The sequence below is a fragment of the Mustelus asterias genome, chromosome 8, assembly GCF_964213995.1.
Source record: "Mustelus asterias chromosome 8, sMusAst1.hap1.1, whole genome shotgun sequence".
In the NCBI taxonomy this organism is placed as follows: Eukaryota; Metazoa; Chordata; class Chondrichthyes; order Carcharhiniformes; family Triakidae; genus Mustelus; species Mustelus asterias.
The window spans coordinates 57,933,936-57,952,989 of record NC_135808.1 but is presented as its reverse complement, the minus strand read 5'-3'; the positions used below and the strand labels follow the sequence as shown (position 1 = coordinate 57,952,989).

The window sequence follows — 19,054 nt, the reverse complement described above, 5'->3', positions numbered from 1 at the left end:
CTGTTCTTGAGTCGGTTGGTACGTGTCCTCAGACTTTCGTATCTTTTCCCTGACGGAAGAAGGTGGAAGAGAGTATGTCAGAGGTGTGTGAGATCCTTGATTATGCTTGCTGCTTTTCCGAGGCTTACATTCGGGAAGTGCAGACGGAGTCAATGGATGTTGCCGATCAACTAGACTGTGGCACCCAACTCAAGTTCATGAAGAGAATGTGAAGATCAGGTCGATAAAGAAGTACTGGATGGAGTTAGAGGTTAGAATAGAAAGTAAAGGGATGAACCAATCTGAAATAAGGTGTAAGGTTTTTCTTTCAGTTTTGTGTCATGCAGCATATTTGGAATTTAGAAGGAGCAAGAAAGAAGACTTCAAGGAACAATGATCATGGCATTATCAATCCAATCAGGCTACGAGAGTTGGAGTGAGAGGGATGGAGGATACAGACAGGATGCAATCATTCCTACTTCCTGTTTGGTTCCCTGTTCCCTTCCCCCAACTCGCTCATTAATAAGTTCCCTCATCTTGCACAGCCATTGAGTGGGGAGGGAGAGAAAAGTTAAACAAAATGTAATTCTCATGCTTATGACAATAGCACTAATGCAGCCAATCGTGCTAATGTACAACAGGTTTACAGCATCACTCTGAACTGAGCAGTTTGCAAAGTGAATATAATACACCATACTGAACAGCTTAAATAAAAGTTAATAATTCATATATTTCTGGGATATGTCAGGTGCATCTGTGCATGTTTGGGGCCGGCGTCTGCCTTCAATTAAGTTTCATATCCACTGTAAAGCATGTATGTATTCAAAGCTGAGCAAAATAAGGAAAGCACACGTTGAAAAGCAGCGTACACTGGCCGGGATGGAGCAGCTGGTATTTGGCAATGAGACAGTGTGTGTTAATGGAGAAGTTGGGAATGGGAGAGGGTGAATTAATGGAGGAGCTGGGATTTGGGAATGGGAGAGGGTGAGTTAATGGAGGAGCTGGGAATGGGACAGGGTGTACCAATGGAGGAGCCGGGATTCAGGAATAGAGTCCGGCCTCTTTTTGCTGTGGTTAGTGGGCCGAGATTGGTGCATCCCCCCCCCCAGGGCAAAGGTGAATATTGGGCTGTCTGGTCATCCTGGTTGTTTTAAAAAAGTGGTTAGAGCACCATCACATGGAATAAAGAAGACATTACCACGACAATGTAACCAACTCAAATCCAAACATATCTACCTGAATAGAACGGGGTTGTGGAGCTAACAGCTATCAGAGCTGAAAAAAAACTAAAGGAAAAAATGTGACAGGGAGAATGGATCAACCGGGGCCCAAACATCTGAAGAAAACCTGGCAGAAGATCAGCATTGAACAAAACAGTGCCCTGCGGCCATCCTTTCAAAGACTGAGCTGGCATTAGCAGGTCCAAAGGAGATTTTCCATAAAAATTCAAAGGACATATGTGTGCTCAGGGTCCTGAGGAGGAATCATGCTGAATGTTGACTCTGTTTCTGTCTTCACAGATGCTGTCAGACCTGCTCAGATTTTCCAGCACTTTCTGTTCTGAGTGGCATAGTGATTAGCACTGCTGCCTCACAGCACCAGGGACCCGGGTACGATTCCCGGATTGGGTCAGTGTGTGTGTGGAGTTTGCACATTCTCTCCGTGTCTGGATGGGTTTCCTCCGGATGCTCCAGTTTCCTCCCACAGTCTGAAAGATATGCTGGTTAGGTCCATTGTCCATGCTAAGTTCTCCCTCAGTGTACCCGAACAGGCGCCGGAGTGTGGCGACTCGGGGGTTTTCACAGTAACTTCATTGCAGTGTTAACGTAAGCCTACTTGTGACACTAATAAATAAACTTAAAGTGATAAGACCTGTTTTTAAAAAAACTTAAGCTTAAAGTGAAACTTAAACTTAAAGTTTTCATTGGTGTGTGCAGTTGGAAAGTGGCCGTATTACTGAGCTAGAGGGAAGGTTGGAGGTTGGAGGCAAGATTTCCAGTTCAAGGCAAAAGCAGGAAACAACAGTGGTACAGGCATCAATGTACCAGGAAGAGGAGTGAAAGAGGGGGCACCAGTAGGATACAGAATGTTCCACAATCCCACTAAAAAGGCAGGCATAGTGGGGACCCATGTAGGTGCCCACTGCAATACATGTCACCTGGGGGAAGCGAGTGGAGTTAAAGGAGAAAAGGTTCACTGTCAAAACAAGTTCAGCCAAGTGGAGGAGGGTCATTGCGGATACAGACTGGTGGGGCCTCTGAAAAAAACAGACAGCTCTCAGACCAGCCTGGTGAGGAATGTAGAGGGATTGAGGGTCTATCATGAAAAGGTTAAGCCCGGGAAACTGAAGAGGCTGAGGGCATTGGTAGAGTTACAAATGTAGGTGGGAAGAAACAACATTGGAAGAAAAAAGTAAAGCTGAGATCAGAAAGGATCAGTTCAGTGGGACAGCAAGAGGGTTAAAATGACAGGGCAGTCCTGTTTGTGACCATGGGAAGGAAGCAGAAGTGGGCAGTTTGGAGGACAATGAGGTCGGAGGCCCCGGAGAGATGATCACCAGAGGCGATGAGTCCAGTGATAGTCCTGGAAACAACAGCTTGATGTTCAGTGGTGAGGTTGATTGTCCGGGGAGAGAATGGCATTCAGCCTCTGCAGGGAGTGGGTTATACATCAGACAACAGCAGCAACCACCATTCTCGGCAAGTCTGGTGACAATGTTAGGGTTGGATCTGAGAGAATAGAGTGCAGCAAGTTCAGAGGGAGACATTGCACTGAAGAAGGGAGGCACAGAAATTGAATCGGCTGATATCAGGCTGACTGTTCTCAGTGAAAAGATCCAAAGGGAGGGTATGGGGCCAGAGGGAGAATACTGGAGACGGGTAAAGGGGGTCAACTGTGTGGGGGACAACTCCAGAAGTTGGTAAAGGAGATGGAAGCTTAGCATCATGCCAAGCTCAAAATTTATCAAGGTGGGGTGTAAGAGAATGGGGCTGAGGCTTTTCTAGGGACAGATCTTCAGAATCAGACATGGGAAGGTCGGGGAGGATAGGGAATTAATGGAGAGGGGTGAGATTGGATGAAGGGATGGCATCAGGGAGAAGTGAAGATGAAGAAGGATCCTGAGGGGTGTCTGTACTGATGGGCTGTTGGAGTTGCAATCCTTCACACCTGAAGAAAGGAAAAAGGCTGAGGAGCAGTATGAGATGAAGCACGACAGCTTCGAGATGGAATGAGTCAGTGCTGTTGATGGGAGCGGTCAGGGTGGTATGACAGCACGTCACCAAATGTGAAGCTCGGTGAATGATTGGAACACATTTCAAAAAACACTAAGGATGGAAATTTACCAGTTTGCCCCTCCAATCGATCCTCTTTCACTTACTTAAAACCTATTACCATTTTGAACTTTTCCCAGTAACGATGAAAGATCCTGAAATGTTTACTCTGCTTTAAGTCTGCACAGACACTGCCAGGTCTGCTGAGTATTTCCAGCATTTTCTGTTTCCAATTAAACTAGAGGGACTGGGGAGGGCCAGCGCAGGTGAGTAAAAATGAATTCCAGCTGCAGCCATTCCAACATCTGGCCAAGCCCCCTCCTCAGCTTGTGTGCACGTGGAGATTGACACAAAGATGGAAACATGTGGGGAGGAGGAGGCATAATCTTCCCTTGCGGGGCCCAGGGGAGCACTCCTGCCCTGGCACTTTGGCCCTCTTCAGGTCGTACCCGAGCGAGCTCTCCTTCTGCTCCCTGCTGGCCTCCAGCTAAAACTGCAACCAGAACCTCATAACAACAACTTATATTTTACAGAGTAGCTGTCGGGGAATATAACATTTCAAGGAGCCTCCTGAGGAGCATTGCAAAACAAAGGATGGGATTTTCCGGCCACGCTCACCCCAAGACTGGAAAATTCCACCCAAGGTCAACGGACCTTTGCGCGGTCCTGTCCTGCATGCTACGATTCCTGTGGCGGGCAGGATGGGAAAACTCCACCCAAAATATAACATCAACTCACATAAGGAGATATTCAGTCAGATGATCAAACCTTTGGTCAAAGAGGTCGGTTTTAAGCAGGAGGAAAGCAAGTTGTAGCCGAATCGAGGTGTTAGGGAGGGTATTCCAGAGCTTAGGGTCCAGGCAGCTGAAGGCGCAGCCACCAGTGGTACAGCAATTAAAATGGAGAATGGACTCTGGAGGCTATAGAGTCATAGAGGTTACCTCATGGAAACAGGCCCTTTGGCCCAACTTGTCCATACCATCTTTTTTTGTTAATCACTAAGCGAGTCCTATTTTCCCACGTTTGGCCCATATCCCTCTATACCCATCTTACCCAACTTTTGAAAAAACAAAATTGTACCCGCCTCTACTACTACCTCTGGCAGCTTGTTCCAGACACTCACCACCCTCTGTGTGAAAAAATTGCCCCTCTGGACCCTTTTGTATCTCTCCCCTCTCATCCTAAACTTATGCCCTCTAGTTTTAGATTCCCCTACCTTTGGGAAAAGATGTTGACTATCTACCTTATCTATGCCCCTCATTATTTTATGGACCTCTGTAAGATCACCCCTAAGCCTCCTACGCTCCAGGGAAAAAAAGTCCCAGTCTATCCAGCCTCTCCTTATAATTTAAACTATCAAGTCCAGGTAGCATCCTAGTAAATCTTAGTAGATCAGTGTAGATGTTTTGGAGGCCTGTGAGGCTACAGGAAATGTCAGAGATAGGGGAAAGGAAAGGCCACGGAGGGATTTGAGAATGAGGATGAGAACTTTAAAATCAAGATTGTAAGTGAACTGGAGGTCAGTGATGACTCCAGTATTACATCTCCCAACAGCTCAGCCTGGCTTCCAGTGTACACTCAAACTCTTAAAATAAACACCTTTGGCACCACACTGCGAACAAGTTGGCGACTTAACCAATATTAAAATCAAAGTATTGGCCAGAATTTTACCGCTCCGCCTGCCACAGGAATCAGAGCAGGTGAGGGGCAGACAATGGGAAGGTCCGTTGACCTCGGGTGTTTCAGGACGAGCGAGGCCATAAAATCACACCAATTATCTACATTGGCCGGAAGTGTACATTTACCAGCACACCCGCCCCAATTCTGGGGGCAGGCGAGGCTCAGAGAATGGCAGTCTCTGTTGGACTTGGGCGGGACCGTAAGAACCTCGGGCGAATGTGCCGGTAAAATTCCGCCCATTGAGGCTAGGATGGATGACCTCAGAGTGGGGATGAATTAGGCTTCCACCTCGGGCCCAAGTCTCACCTTCTTCTTCCCAACGTCACCTGACATTTACACCATGGCTTGTCTCACTGTGTGCAATACTGTGCGAGGTGAGCACTGGATATAAATAGGCTGATCAGCCGAAGGTTTGGCAAAATGGAAATCTGGACAGAACAGTGAGTCTGTGTTACAGTTAGCCCAGGAGAAGGGTTTTAGATATTCCCCGTTGTTGGGAGTGAACAGAAGGAACCCTTCCTTGTTTAACTTAGTCAACTTACATTGCAAGAAAAAATTTCTGATTGCAGTCTAACTTTGTCATAACCTTTGAAAGATTTCCCTCTGAAGCTCGCAGAGCTGTTCTAAGTATTCGTTAATAACTTCCATACCACAGCCTCCCTCATCCAAAAACCAAGGAAAAACAGTGTGGGCTGGAGAGGGAGCAATAGACAGCTGAATGGAGCAGTGGAGTGCATCCGCCTGTTGTATTTTCACACACATCTGGGGTTCTCCGCATTACTGACTCAGCAGCTGTGTTTGAACATATTCCCGAAAATGAACTGTTTTTGCGCTCTCCTGTGGAGCTGCTCAGGCTGAATCAGAGGATTCACTGCTTTATAACATTAGGAGTGTTTATTGCACATTCGGGATGGCACTGGAGCTGCTGATTGACAGTAACCGGCTATACGAAATTCCTTTTGTTGAAGGCTATGCGGTGATTATTACTGGTGCTATTCAGGAATTCATAGAATCATAGAGTCGTACAGTGCAGAAGGAGGCCATTCGGCCCATCGAGTCTGCACTGACCACAATCCCACCCGGGCCCTATCCCCATAACCCTATGCATTTACCCTAGCTCGTCCCCCTGACACGAAGGGACAATTTAGCATGGCCAATCCACCTAACCCGCACATCTTTCAGTTCCACAACTCTATCATTCAGTGAAAACCATGAACGAGTGGTCTCCACTTTATACATTTATTACTATCACGATTTGTGTTTTATAGTCACAGCAAATCTCGTGTTATTAGCCGCAAGCAGCCCTTGTGTTGAGTATAAATGATATGGAATCCTTGGGTTTGTATTTCATTCTGTTGAGTGGAATGTATAATTTGCCACTATCTTATTCCCTGCCCTTCTGCAGTAAGCTGGAAAGCACCACTTACCGCACCGAGGGCTGGGTTCTTGGGGACTCGGGCTGACTACTTTAAAAAACGGCACACAAAACCCAGGTGGAAAGTTCCGCCCTCATTTCCAGCATATTCCATTTCTGGCAGCACGTAAGTGGGAAAACAAATTTGGAAGGGCCACTTAAATATTAGTGCCAAGTTCAAACAGACTCCATTTCTGCTGTTCCTCCGGCCTTAACTCGCAGTATGGGAGTCACAAATATATGGAGGAGAGATAACTGCTCATTAAAGGTGAATAACTTCAGTTTAACTGCTATAACTTATTTAAATCCTCAGCCATTTAAAAATGAAAGGAAAAGACAGCAGATCTTACAGAGTGCACTGATTGACTATCTGGTGCAAGTTAGAAAAAATCATTAGTCTCGAGGAAGTGACAAAGATGATTGATGAGGGTAGGGCAGTGGGTGCTGTCTACATGGACTTCAGTAAGGCCTTTGACTAGGTCCCTCATGGCAGACTGGTGCAGAAGGTGAAGTCGCATGGGATCAGAGGTGAGCTAGCAAGGTGGATACAAAACTGGCTCGGTCAAAGAAGACAGAGGGTAGCAGTGGAAGGGTGCATTTCTGAATGGAGGGCTGTGACAAGTGGTGTTCCTCAGGGATCAGTGCTGGGACCTTTGCTGTTTGTAATATATATAAATGATTTGGAGGAAAACGTAACTGGATTGATGCATAAGTTTGCGGACGACATAAAGGATGATGAATTTGCGGATAGTGATGAGGACCATCAAAGGATACAGCAGGATATAGATCAGTTGGAGACTTGGGTGGAGAGATGGCAGATGGAATTTAATCCGGACAAATGTGAGGTAATACATTTTGGAAGGTCTAATACAGATAGGAAATATACAGTAAATGACAGAACCCTTCAGAGTATTGATAGGCAAAGGGATCTGGGTGTTCAGGTACACAGGTCACTGAAAGTGGCAATGAAGGTGGAGAAGGTAGTCAAGAAGGCATACGGCATGCTTGCCTTCATCGGCCGGGGTATTGAGTTTAAAAATTGGCAAGTCATATTGACGCTTTATAGAACCTTAGTGAGGCCGCACTTGGAATATAGTGTTCAATCCTGGTCGCCACACTACAAGAAGGATGTGGAGGCTTTGGAGAGAGTACAGGTCTACATGGACTTCAGTAAGGCCTTTGAAAAGGTCCCTCATGGCAGACTGGTGCAGAAGGTGAAGTCGCATGGGATCAGAGGTGAGCTGGCAAGGTGGATACAAAACTGGCTCGGTCAAAGAAGACAGAGGGTAGCAGTGGAAGGGTGCGTTTCAGGATGCATTCAGGGTACAGGAAAGATTTACCAGGATGTTGCCTGGTATGGAGGGCATTAGCTATGAGGAAAGGTTGGAGAAACTTGGTTTGTTCTTACTGGAACGACGGAGGTTGAGGGGAGATTATGAGAGGCATGGACAGAGTGGATAGTCAGAAGTTTTTTCCCAGGGTGGAAGAGTCAATTACTAGGGGGCATAGGTTTAAGATGCGAGCGGCAAGTTTCAAAAGAGATGTACGAGTCAGGTTTTTTACACAGAGAGTAGTGGGTGCCTGGAACCCGTTGCCGGGGGAGGTAGTGGAAGCGGATATGGTTGTGACTTTTAAGGGGCGTCTTGACAAGTACATGAATGAGATGGAAATAGAGGGATATGGTCCCCGGAAGCATAGAGGGTTTTAGTTAAGTCGGGCAGCATGGTCGGTGCAGGCTTGGAGGGCCGAAGGGCCTGTTCCTGTGCTGTAATTTTCTTTGTTCTGCTCTTGCAATTTCAATAGACTTAATTGTTTCCCAACTGTAGTTATCAGTGCTAAGTCCATAATGAATGCTTGGCTAAATTTCAAAAGCTCCAAAACCACATATCTCAGAAGGAGGACCAAGTTCACATTTACGTTGGTAGTTTTAAGAGGCTATTAGAGGCTTAGTTGTCTTTGGTATGATTAGTGAATAGAAGTTTGTTTGTTTTACAACAGATTGGCCATGTAAGGGGGTTTTAAAGTTTTGAATGGGTTTCACAAATTAAGGTTTATTTCAGAATAAGTGACAACTTTCTTAGATTGTTAAAATTTTAATATTTTTCATCTCCAGGTCTTGAGGTCTGCCTATAGAGGATCCTGGGTGAATGGCTATGAAGATGGAATAGGGGTATGAAGGGGATTTGAGTGGCACTGGGACATGAGGGGCATGGAGACGGCACAGAAGATGAGGAGGAATGGAGTTGGCATGGGGGCGTGAAGAGGGATGAGGGTTAAAGAGCCTAACCACCCTTTACATAACTGAGTTGAAGTCTCACAGAACTACTGCAGATGTTCCAAACCAAGCTGCCTCAGCACTCACCCACCTCCATGGCCACTTCCAAATGGCCTCCAGAACTACTGGGCATAACTCCATCCCTCTCACCACCCTGGAATAACAATATGGCAGGTGGGGGCCCTTTTAGAGGAGATTGGATCTGCCGAGTCAGGATGTTTCCTTACCCAGGCCTCCTGCTTCATTGGTGGAAATCTAACCCTGAGACATGTCTATAGCAAAAAACAATGCAAGGATGGACAGGAAGTCACAGAAAACCAGGACGACACATTCCTTTCCCCTCTTAAATACATAAAATTAGAACAATACCAACTACTTTCCCTCTAATCATTGGCTCTGAAATACAGCATCATTGTTTGCCACTCAAACAGGTTCCCAGTTTCCAGTTTCAATGCAAACTGGAGGAACAGCATCTCATCTTCCGGCTCGGCACTTTACAGCCTTCCGGTCTCAACACTGAATTCAACAACTTCCGATCATTTGCTCTATCCCACCTCGGCCCCCTTTGTTTTCATTCTATTTTATTTCATTTTTTACTGTCCTCTACCTTTTATTTCTTTATTGTCTTTCTTCATTTTTCTTCCCCCCCCCCCCCACTTTCTCCCCCAACCTCATCCCCCTTCCCTTACCTTTTCTCCCCCTGCTTCCCCTTTTCTACATTCTACCTCTGTCCTATTCCTCCCCCGCCCCCCCCCCAACACCTTCATCTGGCACAGTTTACAGCTTCTCTGCCATTTGGCCATTCACACCCTTTATTCTCTCTGAGGACAGCCAATGGAGTCTTTTCCCCTGGTTTCTATGGCTATGACTGATCTTTCATTCCCTCCCCCTGCAGTATAAATATCTCCCACTTTCTCTGCCTTTTAGCTTTGACAAAGGGTCAATTGGACTCGAAACGTCAGCTCTTTTCTCTCCTTACAGACGCTGCCAGACCTGCTGAGATTTTCCAGCGTTTTCTGTTTTGGTGGCAAATAGGTTTCCACCTAACCAAGCTCTTTTCTTTGGAGGGGTGATTAACACTTTGAAACACAGAGCTTAAAGACTGCCAAAGGCATAATTCAAATAACCCATGATGCCAAATCGAAGCCTATAATAGGAGAGCTTTGACCACAGAACTGCCAACGAGGATTGCAGCCCATCAAGAGAGTCTGCCTTTGTTAGGCAAGCCCTTAGGCAAGGGCTTAATTTCTCACTCATAGAATGGAACAAGGGACTCTATTGGAACAGTTCTAATAGAGCGCTCTCATCTCGTCATGGTGAATTGCTAACTTACTGCAGAGGAATGATGGCGGGCGGGGCTGTTGGCCAATCTGCCGAATCTTCCACGGCCACAACAGGGACTGAAAAATCTCAGTCTTCATCCGTGAACATTACCACTTACTGGCATTTAGCCGATCTCCATGCTTTCACAGAAGACAATTAACTGGATCAGTTCAATCATGTTGCAAAATTTGGGTTTTAAAAAAAATTAAGGCTTTAAATGGCAGAGGAAAACTTTCTCAAAAATATATTTTGAGCAATTTGATAGGTTCATGAAAGTGTGATCAGTGAATGCTAAGATGCTGATATGGAATTTTCCCATTATAAATAGCCATGAGGATATCTACACTGGGCTCAATGAGTGTGACATGATGACCTATAGGTTTTCCATTATGAAAAAGGGGCACCAGATAAAATGGAAGAGACAGAAACCCCACCCGTGCACCAAACTGTGCTCCACTTATAACGATACAGGTGTTCCAGTAGAAACCGTGTGGATGGGGCCAGCTATTCAAACTAGGGAGAGCCACTTTCCTGTGCTGCTGTTAGTTGGATGGTGAAACGGCAGACTGAGATGTTGCTGTATAGCAAAGCAATATCATGGGTTACACAAGCTAGAGATCCATGTCATATGACGCCCACCTCTCCATATTGTCTTTGACAAAGGATGTGTACCCATTGCCTGGTTTCCTGAGATTGTTAAATGTCCTAACCATCAAGGACTGAGAGAAAGGTTGCAGATAAATAGTCTCTGGTTGGCCAGTCTGGGTTATGTAATGCAGATAGCTTTGGTATAGTTCTCTTTGAAGTTTGGTCTGTGCAGCCCACTGGGGCTGTTCGTGCCTTTTCAGAGATAACGAGGTGCAGGTTTCCGCGATACTGCCATGGTAGCTTGTATTGTTTGAGGGCCACAAACAGACGTAGCTTCAGCCATTTTAAAAGGTTTTTGTCCAGTTTTTAATTTAGTTTTAGATGTAGCCATAAGGATATCTATATTTATTTTACACAAAATATACAGGGTGAGATTCATAGATTCAGACATTTACAGCACAGGAGGAGGCCATTTGGCCCATCATGTCCATGTCAGCCAAAAAGATCTGCCTGGACTAATCCCATTTTCCAGCATCTGGCCCATAGCCCTGGAGTTCATGGAAGCGCAAGTGCATATCTATATACTCCTGAAATGTTGAGTGTTTCTGACTCACCCTCCCTTTCAGGCAGTGATTACCAGACTCCCAATCCCCTCTGGCGGCACGGTAGCATAGTGGTTAGCACTACTGCTTCACAGCTCCAGGGACCTGGGTTCGATTCCCGGCTTGGGTCACTGTCTGTGTGGAGTTTGCACATTCTCCTCGTGTCTGTGTGGGTTTCCTCCGGGTGCTCCGGTTTCCTCCCACAGTCCAAAGATGTGCGGGCTAGGTTGATTGGCCATGCTAAAATTGACCCTTAGTGTCCTGAGATGCGTAGGTTAGAGGGATTAGCGGGTAAATGTGTAGGGATATGGGTGGGATTGTGGTCGGCGCAGACTCGATGGGCCAGACGGCCTCTTTCTGCACTGTAGGGTTCTATGATTTCTATGATTCTTAGCCGTCTACCTCTTCCCTTAACTCTATGCCCCTTGGTTATTGACCCCTCTACTAATGGAGAAGGTGCCTTCCTATCCACCCTATCAATGCCTCTCATACACCTCTATCAGGTCCTCTCTCAATGTTCACTGCTCCAAGGAAAGCAGCCCCAGACTATTTAAGCATTCCTCATAGCTCAGACACTCTAGCCCAGGCAGCATCCTTGTAAATCTCCTCTGCGCCCTCTCCTGTACAATCACATCCTTCCTGTAATGTAGTGATCAGAACTGCAGGCCAGTTGTGGCCTGACCAGCAATTTATGCGATTCCAGCATGACGTCCCAACTTTTATACTCTATGCTTCGGCTAATAAAGGCAAGTATCCCATATTGTAAGAAGTATCCCTTCTTAACCACCCTAACTACCTGCCCTGCCACCTTCAGGGATCTGTGCATTTGCACCCCAAGGTCCCTCTGATCTTCAGTACTTTTCAGGATCTTAGTGTCCTCACACCAAAAAAAGTGGTGACAAAAGTGATGCTGGGAGTTTTAGTGGTGGATGGGTTGAAGGAGGGGCGACATTACAGGGGCTGAAGATGACAGTCAATAGGGTGAGAAGCTCAGCTTGGGGTTGAATGGGATATCAGGGTTGTGAATGCTTATCTAGAATACTGATGTGCAAGATATCACTGACCACACACTGCCAACCATCACTGCATTATTTTTTAAAGAAAATCATTGGTGACTAGCCTCAATCCATGAACTGGGAATTAGGTATACGGATCCGACTACTCCTCATATTTCCAAGCGCCATTGATCATCTGAAATCTTACGGTCACAGTCCATGTGGCTGATGACAAGAAGTAGAGGGATGTGGGTATCACAATTAATTTAGAAAAAAATCTGGAATTGAAAGCTAATCTCAGTACCAGTGCCATGAAACTAGCATTGATTGTTGTAAAAACCCATCTGGTTCACTGAATGAAATTTGTCATCCTTACCCAGTCTGGCCTATATGTGACTCCCGACCCACAGCAATGTGGTTGACTCTTAACTGCATCTTGAAATGGCTGAGCAAGCCATTCAGTTCAAGGCAGTTATGGATGGGCAACGAATAAGGCCCACATCCCATTCTTTAAAAAACACAGTGAAATTGATGCGTGCAGGATGTGTGCACCATTCATACCCTGTCTCACATAAAGAAATGACATAAATACCTTTGGAGTGGAACTTCTTTCATAACACTCACCCAAGTGACTCAGGGCTTCCTTATCCCAGGGCCAGGTGGCAGCTCCCGCCAGCTCCTCCCGTACCGAGTTAGCAAAATAGACATTCAGGTACATAGATCCATTGATCTGCAGTGTCTCCTTCAGTTCCTTCACACTCATGTAGGTCCTAAGCAATGGAAAAAGAAAGAAGCTGAGAACTTAAGTCAGCTTCGGACAATTCGATTGAATTTCCAAGGATAGGCACTGACCACGCGGCACTAACGGTTGAATTATTCAATGAAAACAGGTTATTTCTACCCTGTAAAAACTCACAGGAAAGATCACATATGACATTGGAACTCCAAAAGGAATAAGAGGCTCAGGGAGATGGTGGTGTAGTGGTATTGTCACTGGACAATAATCCAGAGACCCAGGGTAATGCTCTGGGGACCAAGGTTCGAATCCCACCGCGGCAGATGGTGAAATTTGAATTCAATAAATCCCTGAAATTAAAAGTTTAGTGAGGCCCATGACATCATTGTTGATTGTCGTAAAAACCCATCTGGTTCACTAATGTCCTTTAGGAAAGGAAATCTGCCGTCCTTACCTGGTCTGGCCGGCATGTGACCCCAGATCCACACCAATGTAGTTGACTATTAAATGGCCGAGCAAGCCACTCAGTGCAAGGGCAATTGGGGATGGACAATAAATGTTGGGCCGAGCCAGTGACACTCACATCCCATGAACAAATAATTCAAGAAAACAGAAAAAAGTCAGAGGGACATTACTAGGACTAATGGCTCAGAGTTATAAATGGAGATTCACTCAACTAACTGAGGGGGCAGGCCAGGTGGATGTAGTCAGAAGGATAGATCTCTGGTGGGAGTTTTTGTTCATCATTCACCATAACTCCTCTGGTAAACAATCAGTGACATCCCTGGTGAAACAGCAGAAAAGTTCTTCACTGGGGTTTCTGAGGATCACACGCAGATATTCTAGCAGACGATCCAGAGAAGCTTCACAGAAAAATCAGTCCCAGAGCTTTTCACATGTGCTGCGCACATAGGAGAGTGAATACAAATGTCAAGTCAACATAGATCAAAGTGAGGTTATAAATCAGAGAAATGTTTTCCCCTTTCAACCCTCACCCTGCGCAGAGTGACGGGTAACTGGAACCGACTCAAATAAAATAAAACAAATGCTGATCAAAGACTCAAAAGCACGTAACCGGTCACATGCCGCTCCTGAATTGAGCAGGCTTGAACCTAGGATTTCTCAGGCGCCTGTGATTCAGCCACTTAAACAGTAAACTCACTGAGTCTTCGGCGGAGATTGGAAGATCGATTTGGGGCCTGGGGTATGTTGCGGACGTGTTTCAGCCTCTTTTCCATGCCTAGCTAGCAGCTAACTGGAAAGGTATCCCATGATCACATGACTAAGAATCTACGGGAACTTGAAAGGACCAGTTAGTCTAATATCGATGATGCTTTGACAAAGGATCACCTGAACTCGAAACTTCAGCTCTTTTCTCTCCTTACAGATGCTGCCAGGCCTGCTGAGATTTTTCAGCATTTTTTCTTTTGGTTTCAGATTCCAGCATCCGCAGTAATTTGCTTTTAGTAAGTTTCGATGGTGGTTCATTGGAGTTGCTTGACCTTGAATAACACCATAAGATCTTCAGAGGCCACTTCAATGGGCAGAGAAGGCTTTGGTTCAATATTGCATCTTAAGGACAGCACCGCCCTCAATGCTGCACTGAAATGTGCTAAAGTCCTTGCACCCACAGTGTTTTTTGCCACATTGGTGAGAATGCTGCCAACACAGCTACAATGATCACATATGGAACACAGGCTTTCCGCGTCAGATCTGGAAGAATTGCTCTCTTTGTGTTTTCAGATGGTTTGGATTAAAAGGCCTCATCAGAGTGAAGATTCAACCAACATTGCGCTTACTCTGAGATCACCATGACGCCTGAATGTTAGAACAAGTTCTATTTTTTAAAGAATTATTCAAATTTGTCACTAGACCACAGGCTGCAAGTATTCAATTTGGCCACTGCCTCACAAGCCCCCAGTGTTAATTAATTCAAGCAGGGAAACTTTTCCTATTAGGGCACCAATCCAGTTTTGACAAGGGAAGAAATCTCGAGCAGGTTGTGGTACTTTTCTCTGGAAAAGAAAGATCAAGAGATCTGATGAACTCTTTCAAGTTATGAGGAGGTTCTACACTGGGGATGCAGAGAGATTGTTTCTTCTCGTGGGCAAATCCAGAACAAGGTGACATGAATATAAGGCAGACACGAACAAGGCAAATTGCAGAATTGCTTCTTCAGTTTCCCTCTACATTTGGCCTGGTTCTCCATTGAATTAACCCCCTGTCAACTGTTATAAACACACTTTTTTTCTTCATCTTATCCTCCATCTCCTCTGTCATCCAGGGTGCTCTGGATGTGTTTGCCCTACCTTCCCCCTTTCTGGGAATATATCATGACTGTGCCCGAACTATTTTTTCTTTAAAGGCAGTCCATTGTTCAGCTACAGTTTTGCCTGCCAACCTTCGGTTCCAATTCATCTGGATCCAGTGAAATTAGTTTTCCCCCAGTTAACTATTTTTATTCTGGAGAGTGCCTAGTCATTTCAATAGCTGACCTAAACCTTATGATAAAATGATCATTGTCAGGGTAGATCTGGTCCTCGGGTTGAAGTTCTGAACTGGAAAAAGGCCAAATTTGATGAAATGAGAAGGGATCTGGGAACTGTGGATTGGCACAGGCTGTTCTCTGGTAAGGATGTAAATGGAAAGTGGGAGGCCTTCAAAGGAGAAATTTTGAGAGTGCAGAGTTGTATGTTCCTGTCAGGATTAAAGGCAAAGTAAATAGGAATAAGGAACCTTGGTTCTCGAGGGAGATTGTAACACTGATTAAGAGGAAGAGAGAGTTGTATGAAATGTACAGGCAGCAAGGAACAGATCAGATGCTCGAGGAGTATAAAAAGTGCAAGAAGCTACTTAAGAGGGAAATCAGGAGGGCTAAAAGAAGACATGAGGTTGCTTTGGCAGACAGAGTGAAGGAAAATCCAAAGAACTTCTATAGGTATGTTAGGAACAAAAGGATAGTGAGGGATAATATTGGTCCTCTTGAAGACCAGAGTGGTAGACTGTGTATGGAACCAAAAGAGATGGGGGAGATACTAAATGGTTTTTTTGCATCCGTATTTACTGAGGAAACGGGCATGGAGTCTACGGAAATAGGGCAAACAGGTAGGGAGGTCATGGAACCTTTACAGATTAAAGGGGAGGAGGTGCTCGCTGTCTTGAGGCAAATCAGAGTGGATAAATCCCCAGGACCGGACAGGGTATTCCCACGGACCTTGAGGGAAGCTAGTGTTGAACTTGCAGGGGCCCTGGCAGACATATTTAAAATGTCAGTATTCACGGGGGAGGTGCCGGATGATTGGAGGGTGGCTCATGTTGTTCCGTTGTTTAAAAAAGGTTCCAAAAGAAATCCGGGAAATTATAGGCCAGTAAGTTTGACGTCGGTGGTGGGCAAGTTATTGGAAGGTGTGATAAGGGATAGGATCTACAAATATTTGGATAGACAGGGACTTATTAGGGAGAGTCAACATGGCTTTGTGCGTGGTAGGTCATGTTTGACCAATCTATTAGAGTTTTTCGAGGAGGTTACCAGGAAAGTGGATGAAGGGAAGGCAGTGGATGTTGTCTCCCTGGATTTCAGCAAGGCCTTTGACAAGGTCCCTCATGGGAGGTTAGTTAGGAAGGTTCAATCGCTAGGTATACATGGGGAGGTAGTAAATTGGATTGGACACTGGCTCAATGGAAGAAGCCAGAGAGTGGTTGTGGAGGATTGCTTCTCTGAGTGGAGGCCTGTGACTAGTGGTGTGCCGCAGGGATCGGTGTTGGGTCCATTGTTGTTTGTCATCTATATCAATGATCTGGATGATAATGTGGTCAATTGGATCAGCAAGTTTGCTGATGATACAAAGATTGGAGGTGTAGTGGACAGTGAGGAAGGTTTTCAAAGCTTGCAGAGGGATTTGGACCAACTAGAAAAATGGGCTGAAAAATGGCAAATGGAATTTAACGCAGTCAAGTGTGAGATATTGCACTTTGGAAGGACAAACCAAAGTAGAACGTACAGGGTAAATGGTAGGACTCTGAAGAGTGCAGTTGAACAGAGGGATCTGGGAATACAGGTACAGAATTCCCTAAAAGTGACGTCACAGGTGGATAGGGTCGTAAAGAGTGCCTTTGGTACATTGGCATTTATAAATCGGAGTATCGAGTATAAAAGTTGGAGTGTTATGGTAAGGTTATATAAGGCATTGGTGAGGCCGAATTTGGAGTATTGTGTACAGTTTTGGTCACCTAGTTACAGGAAGGATGTAAATAAGGTTGAAAGAGTGCAGAGAAGGTTCACAAGGATGTTGCCGGGACTTGAGAAGCTGAGTTACAGAGAGAGATTGAATAGGTTGGGACTTTATTCCCTGGAGCGTAGAAGATTGAGGGGAGATTTGATAGAGGTGTATAAGATTTTGATGGGTATAGATAGAGTGAATGCAAGCAGGCTTTTTCCGCTGAGGCTAGGAAAGAAAAAAACCAGAGGGCATGGGTTAAGGGTGAAAGGAGAAAAGTTTAAAGGGAATATTAGGGGGGGCTTCTTCACGCAGAGAGTGGTGGGAGTGTGGAATGAGCTGCCAGATAAAGTGGTAAATGCGGGGTCACTTTTAACATTTAGGAAAAACTTGGACGGGTTCATGGATGAGAGGGGTGTGGAGGGATGTGGTCCAAGTGCAGGTCAGTGGGACTAGGCAAAAAATGGTTCGGCACAGACAAGAAGGGCCAAAAGGTCTGTTTCTGAGTTGTAATTTTCTATGGTTCTATGGTCCCTGAAATGCTCCACTTACACTTGAATCAACTCCTTCCCAAGAACCAGGTCTGCAACACACTGCTGTGGAAAATTCTCCTGGGGATGAAAAGCCTATCAGCCATGATCGAATGGTGGAGCAGACTCAATGGGCTGAATGGCCTAATTCTGTTCCTATATCTTATGAACATACCCTAGGAATTCTTCCCCCTCTCTGCCCTTTGCATTACTTCTATCTAACTAATGGATAATTAAAGTCCCCCATTTAATTCCTTGCAAGTTTGTTCTTCTACATTCTTTCCACTATGGTTAGTTTAATTTAGTTTTAGTTCATTTATTTAGTGTCACAAGTAGGCTTACATGAACACTGCAATGAAGTTACTGTGAAAGTCCCCTGGTCGCCACACTCCGGCACCTGTTCGGGTGCACTGAGGGAGAATTTAGGTGGCCAATGCACCTAACCAGCACATCTTCCAGACTTTGGGAGGAAACAGGAGCACCCGGAGGAAACCGAAGCAGACTCCGGGAGAACGTGCAGACTCCGCACGTATCGTGACCCAAGCTAGGAAGAGAAGCTGTGAGGTCGTGCTGCTAATCACTGTGCCACCCTGCCACCCAGAATACCAACCAGTGTTTCCCAACATCATGGCACACCACTATACTATAAAACAAATGTGAAGCGCACCTTCTATTTTCTCTGAACCGCCTGGAGTAAAAGACATTTTTGGGGTTATTTTGAGGCCACATTCTCCCAGCCCACTTCACTTAAGATCTGCTTCTTCCAGCATATTCTCCAATTGGAGACTGTTTATTGATTTGATTGGTTCCTGTTTCTCACTTCCGTCTTCTTTCTTTACTGGCAGCTTAGTTTATTTTTAACTTCCCCCTGTCCACTCTCCTGTTTTTTTAACCTCACTCTGACTCTCTCGCTTCTGCCAGGGTTTTTGCATACTTTTTGAGTTTTCAATTTTTGTGCAGACACATAGGAACGTTTGGTTTCAGCTCCAAGTCCCGTTGGTTATGTGCACGGGCCTGACCAGCATAAATAAATCTGAACTGCAATGTGCACCCCTTTCCCAGCTAGCGCATGCGTGGGAGGCCCAAGATTCATCAGGTCTTTGAGATGCCAACCTGAAGACGAAGATTAGTTTTAGTTTCATTATATGAATTTTTAATCAATTTGAATCTTTTTTTGCCGGACACTTGGGGGACTGGGTGTCTTCACAGCACGCTGGCATGGAACTACTGCCATAGACTACACCAATCAATGTAATTGCACCTTTTTGTTCCTTGACCTAGATTTTGTCCTTGACCCCTCCGAGACATCCTCTTTCTCCAGCACTGCAATGATCTCCTTAATCAATGCTGTCACCCCTCTTCCTTTCCTTCTTCTCCTATCTTTCCTGAACACCTCGTATCCGGAAATATTTAATACCCAGTCCTGTCCTGCTTTGAGCCAGG

General features: G+C 45.4%; 1 protein-coding gene across 1 annotated transcript in view; it reads right to left on the bottom strand.

The window, feature by feature from the left end:
- pappa2 (pappalysin 2) overlaps nt 1–19,054 on the bottom strand; it is a 416,756-nt gene that overhangs the window by 300,821 nt on the left and 96,881 nt on the right. Inside the window, exon 3 of the mRNA XM_078219173.1 lies at nt 12,753–12,898. Coding sequence (XP_078075299.1) covers nt 12,753–12,898 — 146 coding nt within the window. The remainder of the gene's footprint in view (nt 1–12,752; nt 12,899–19,054) is intronic.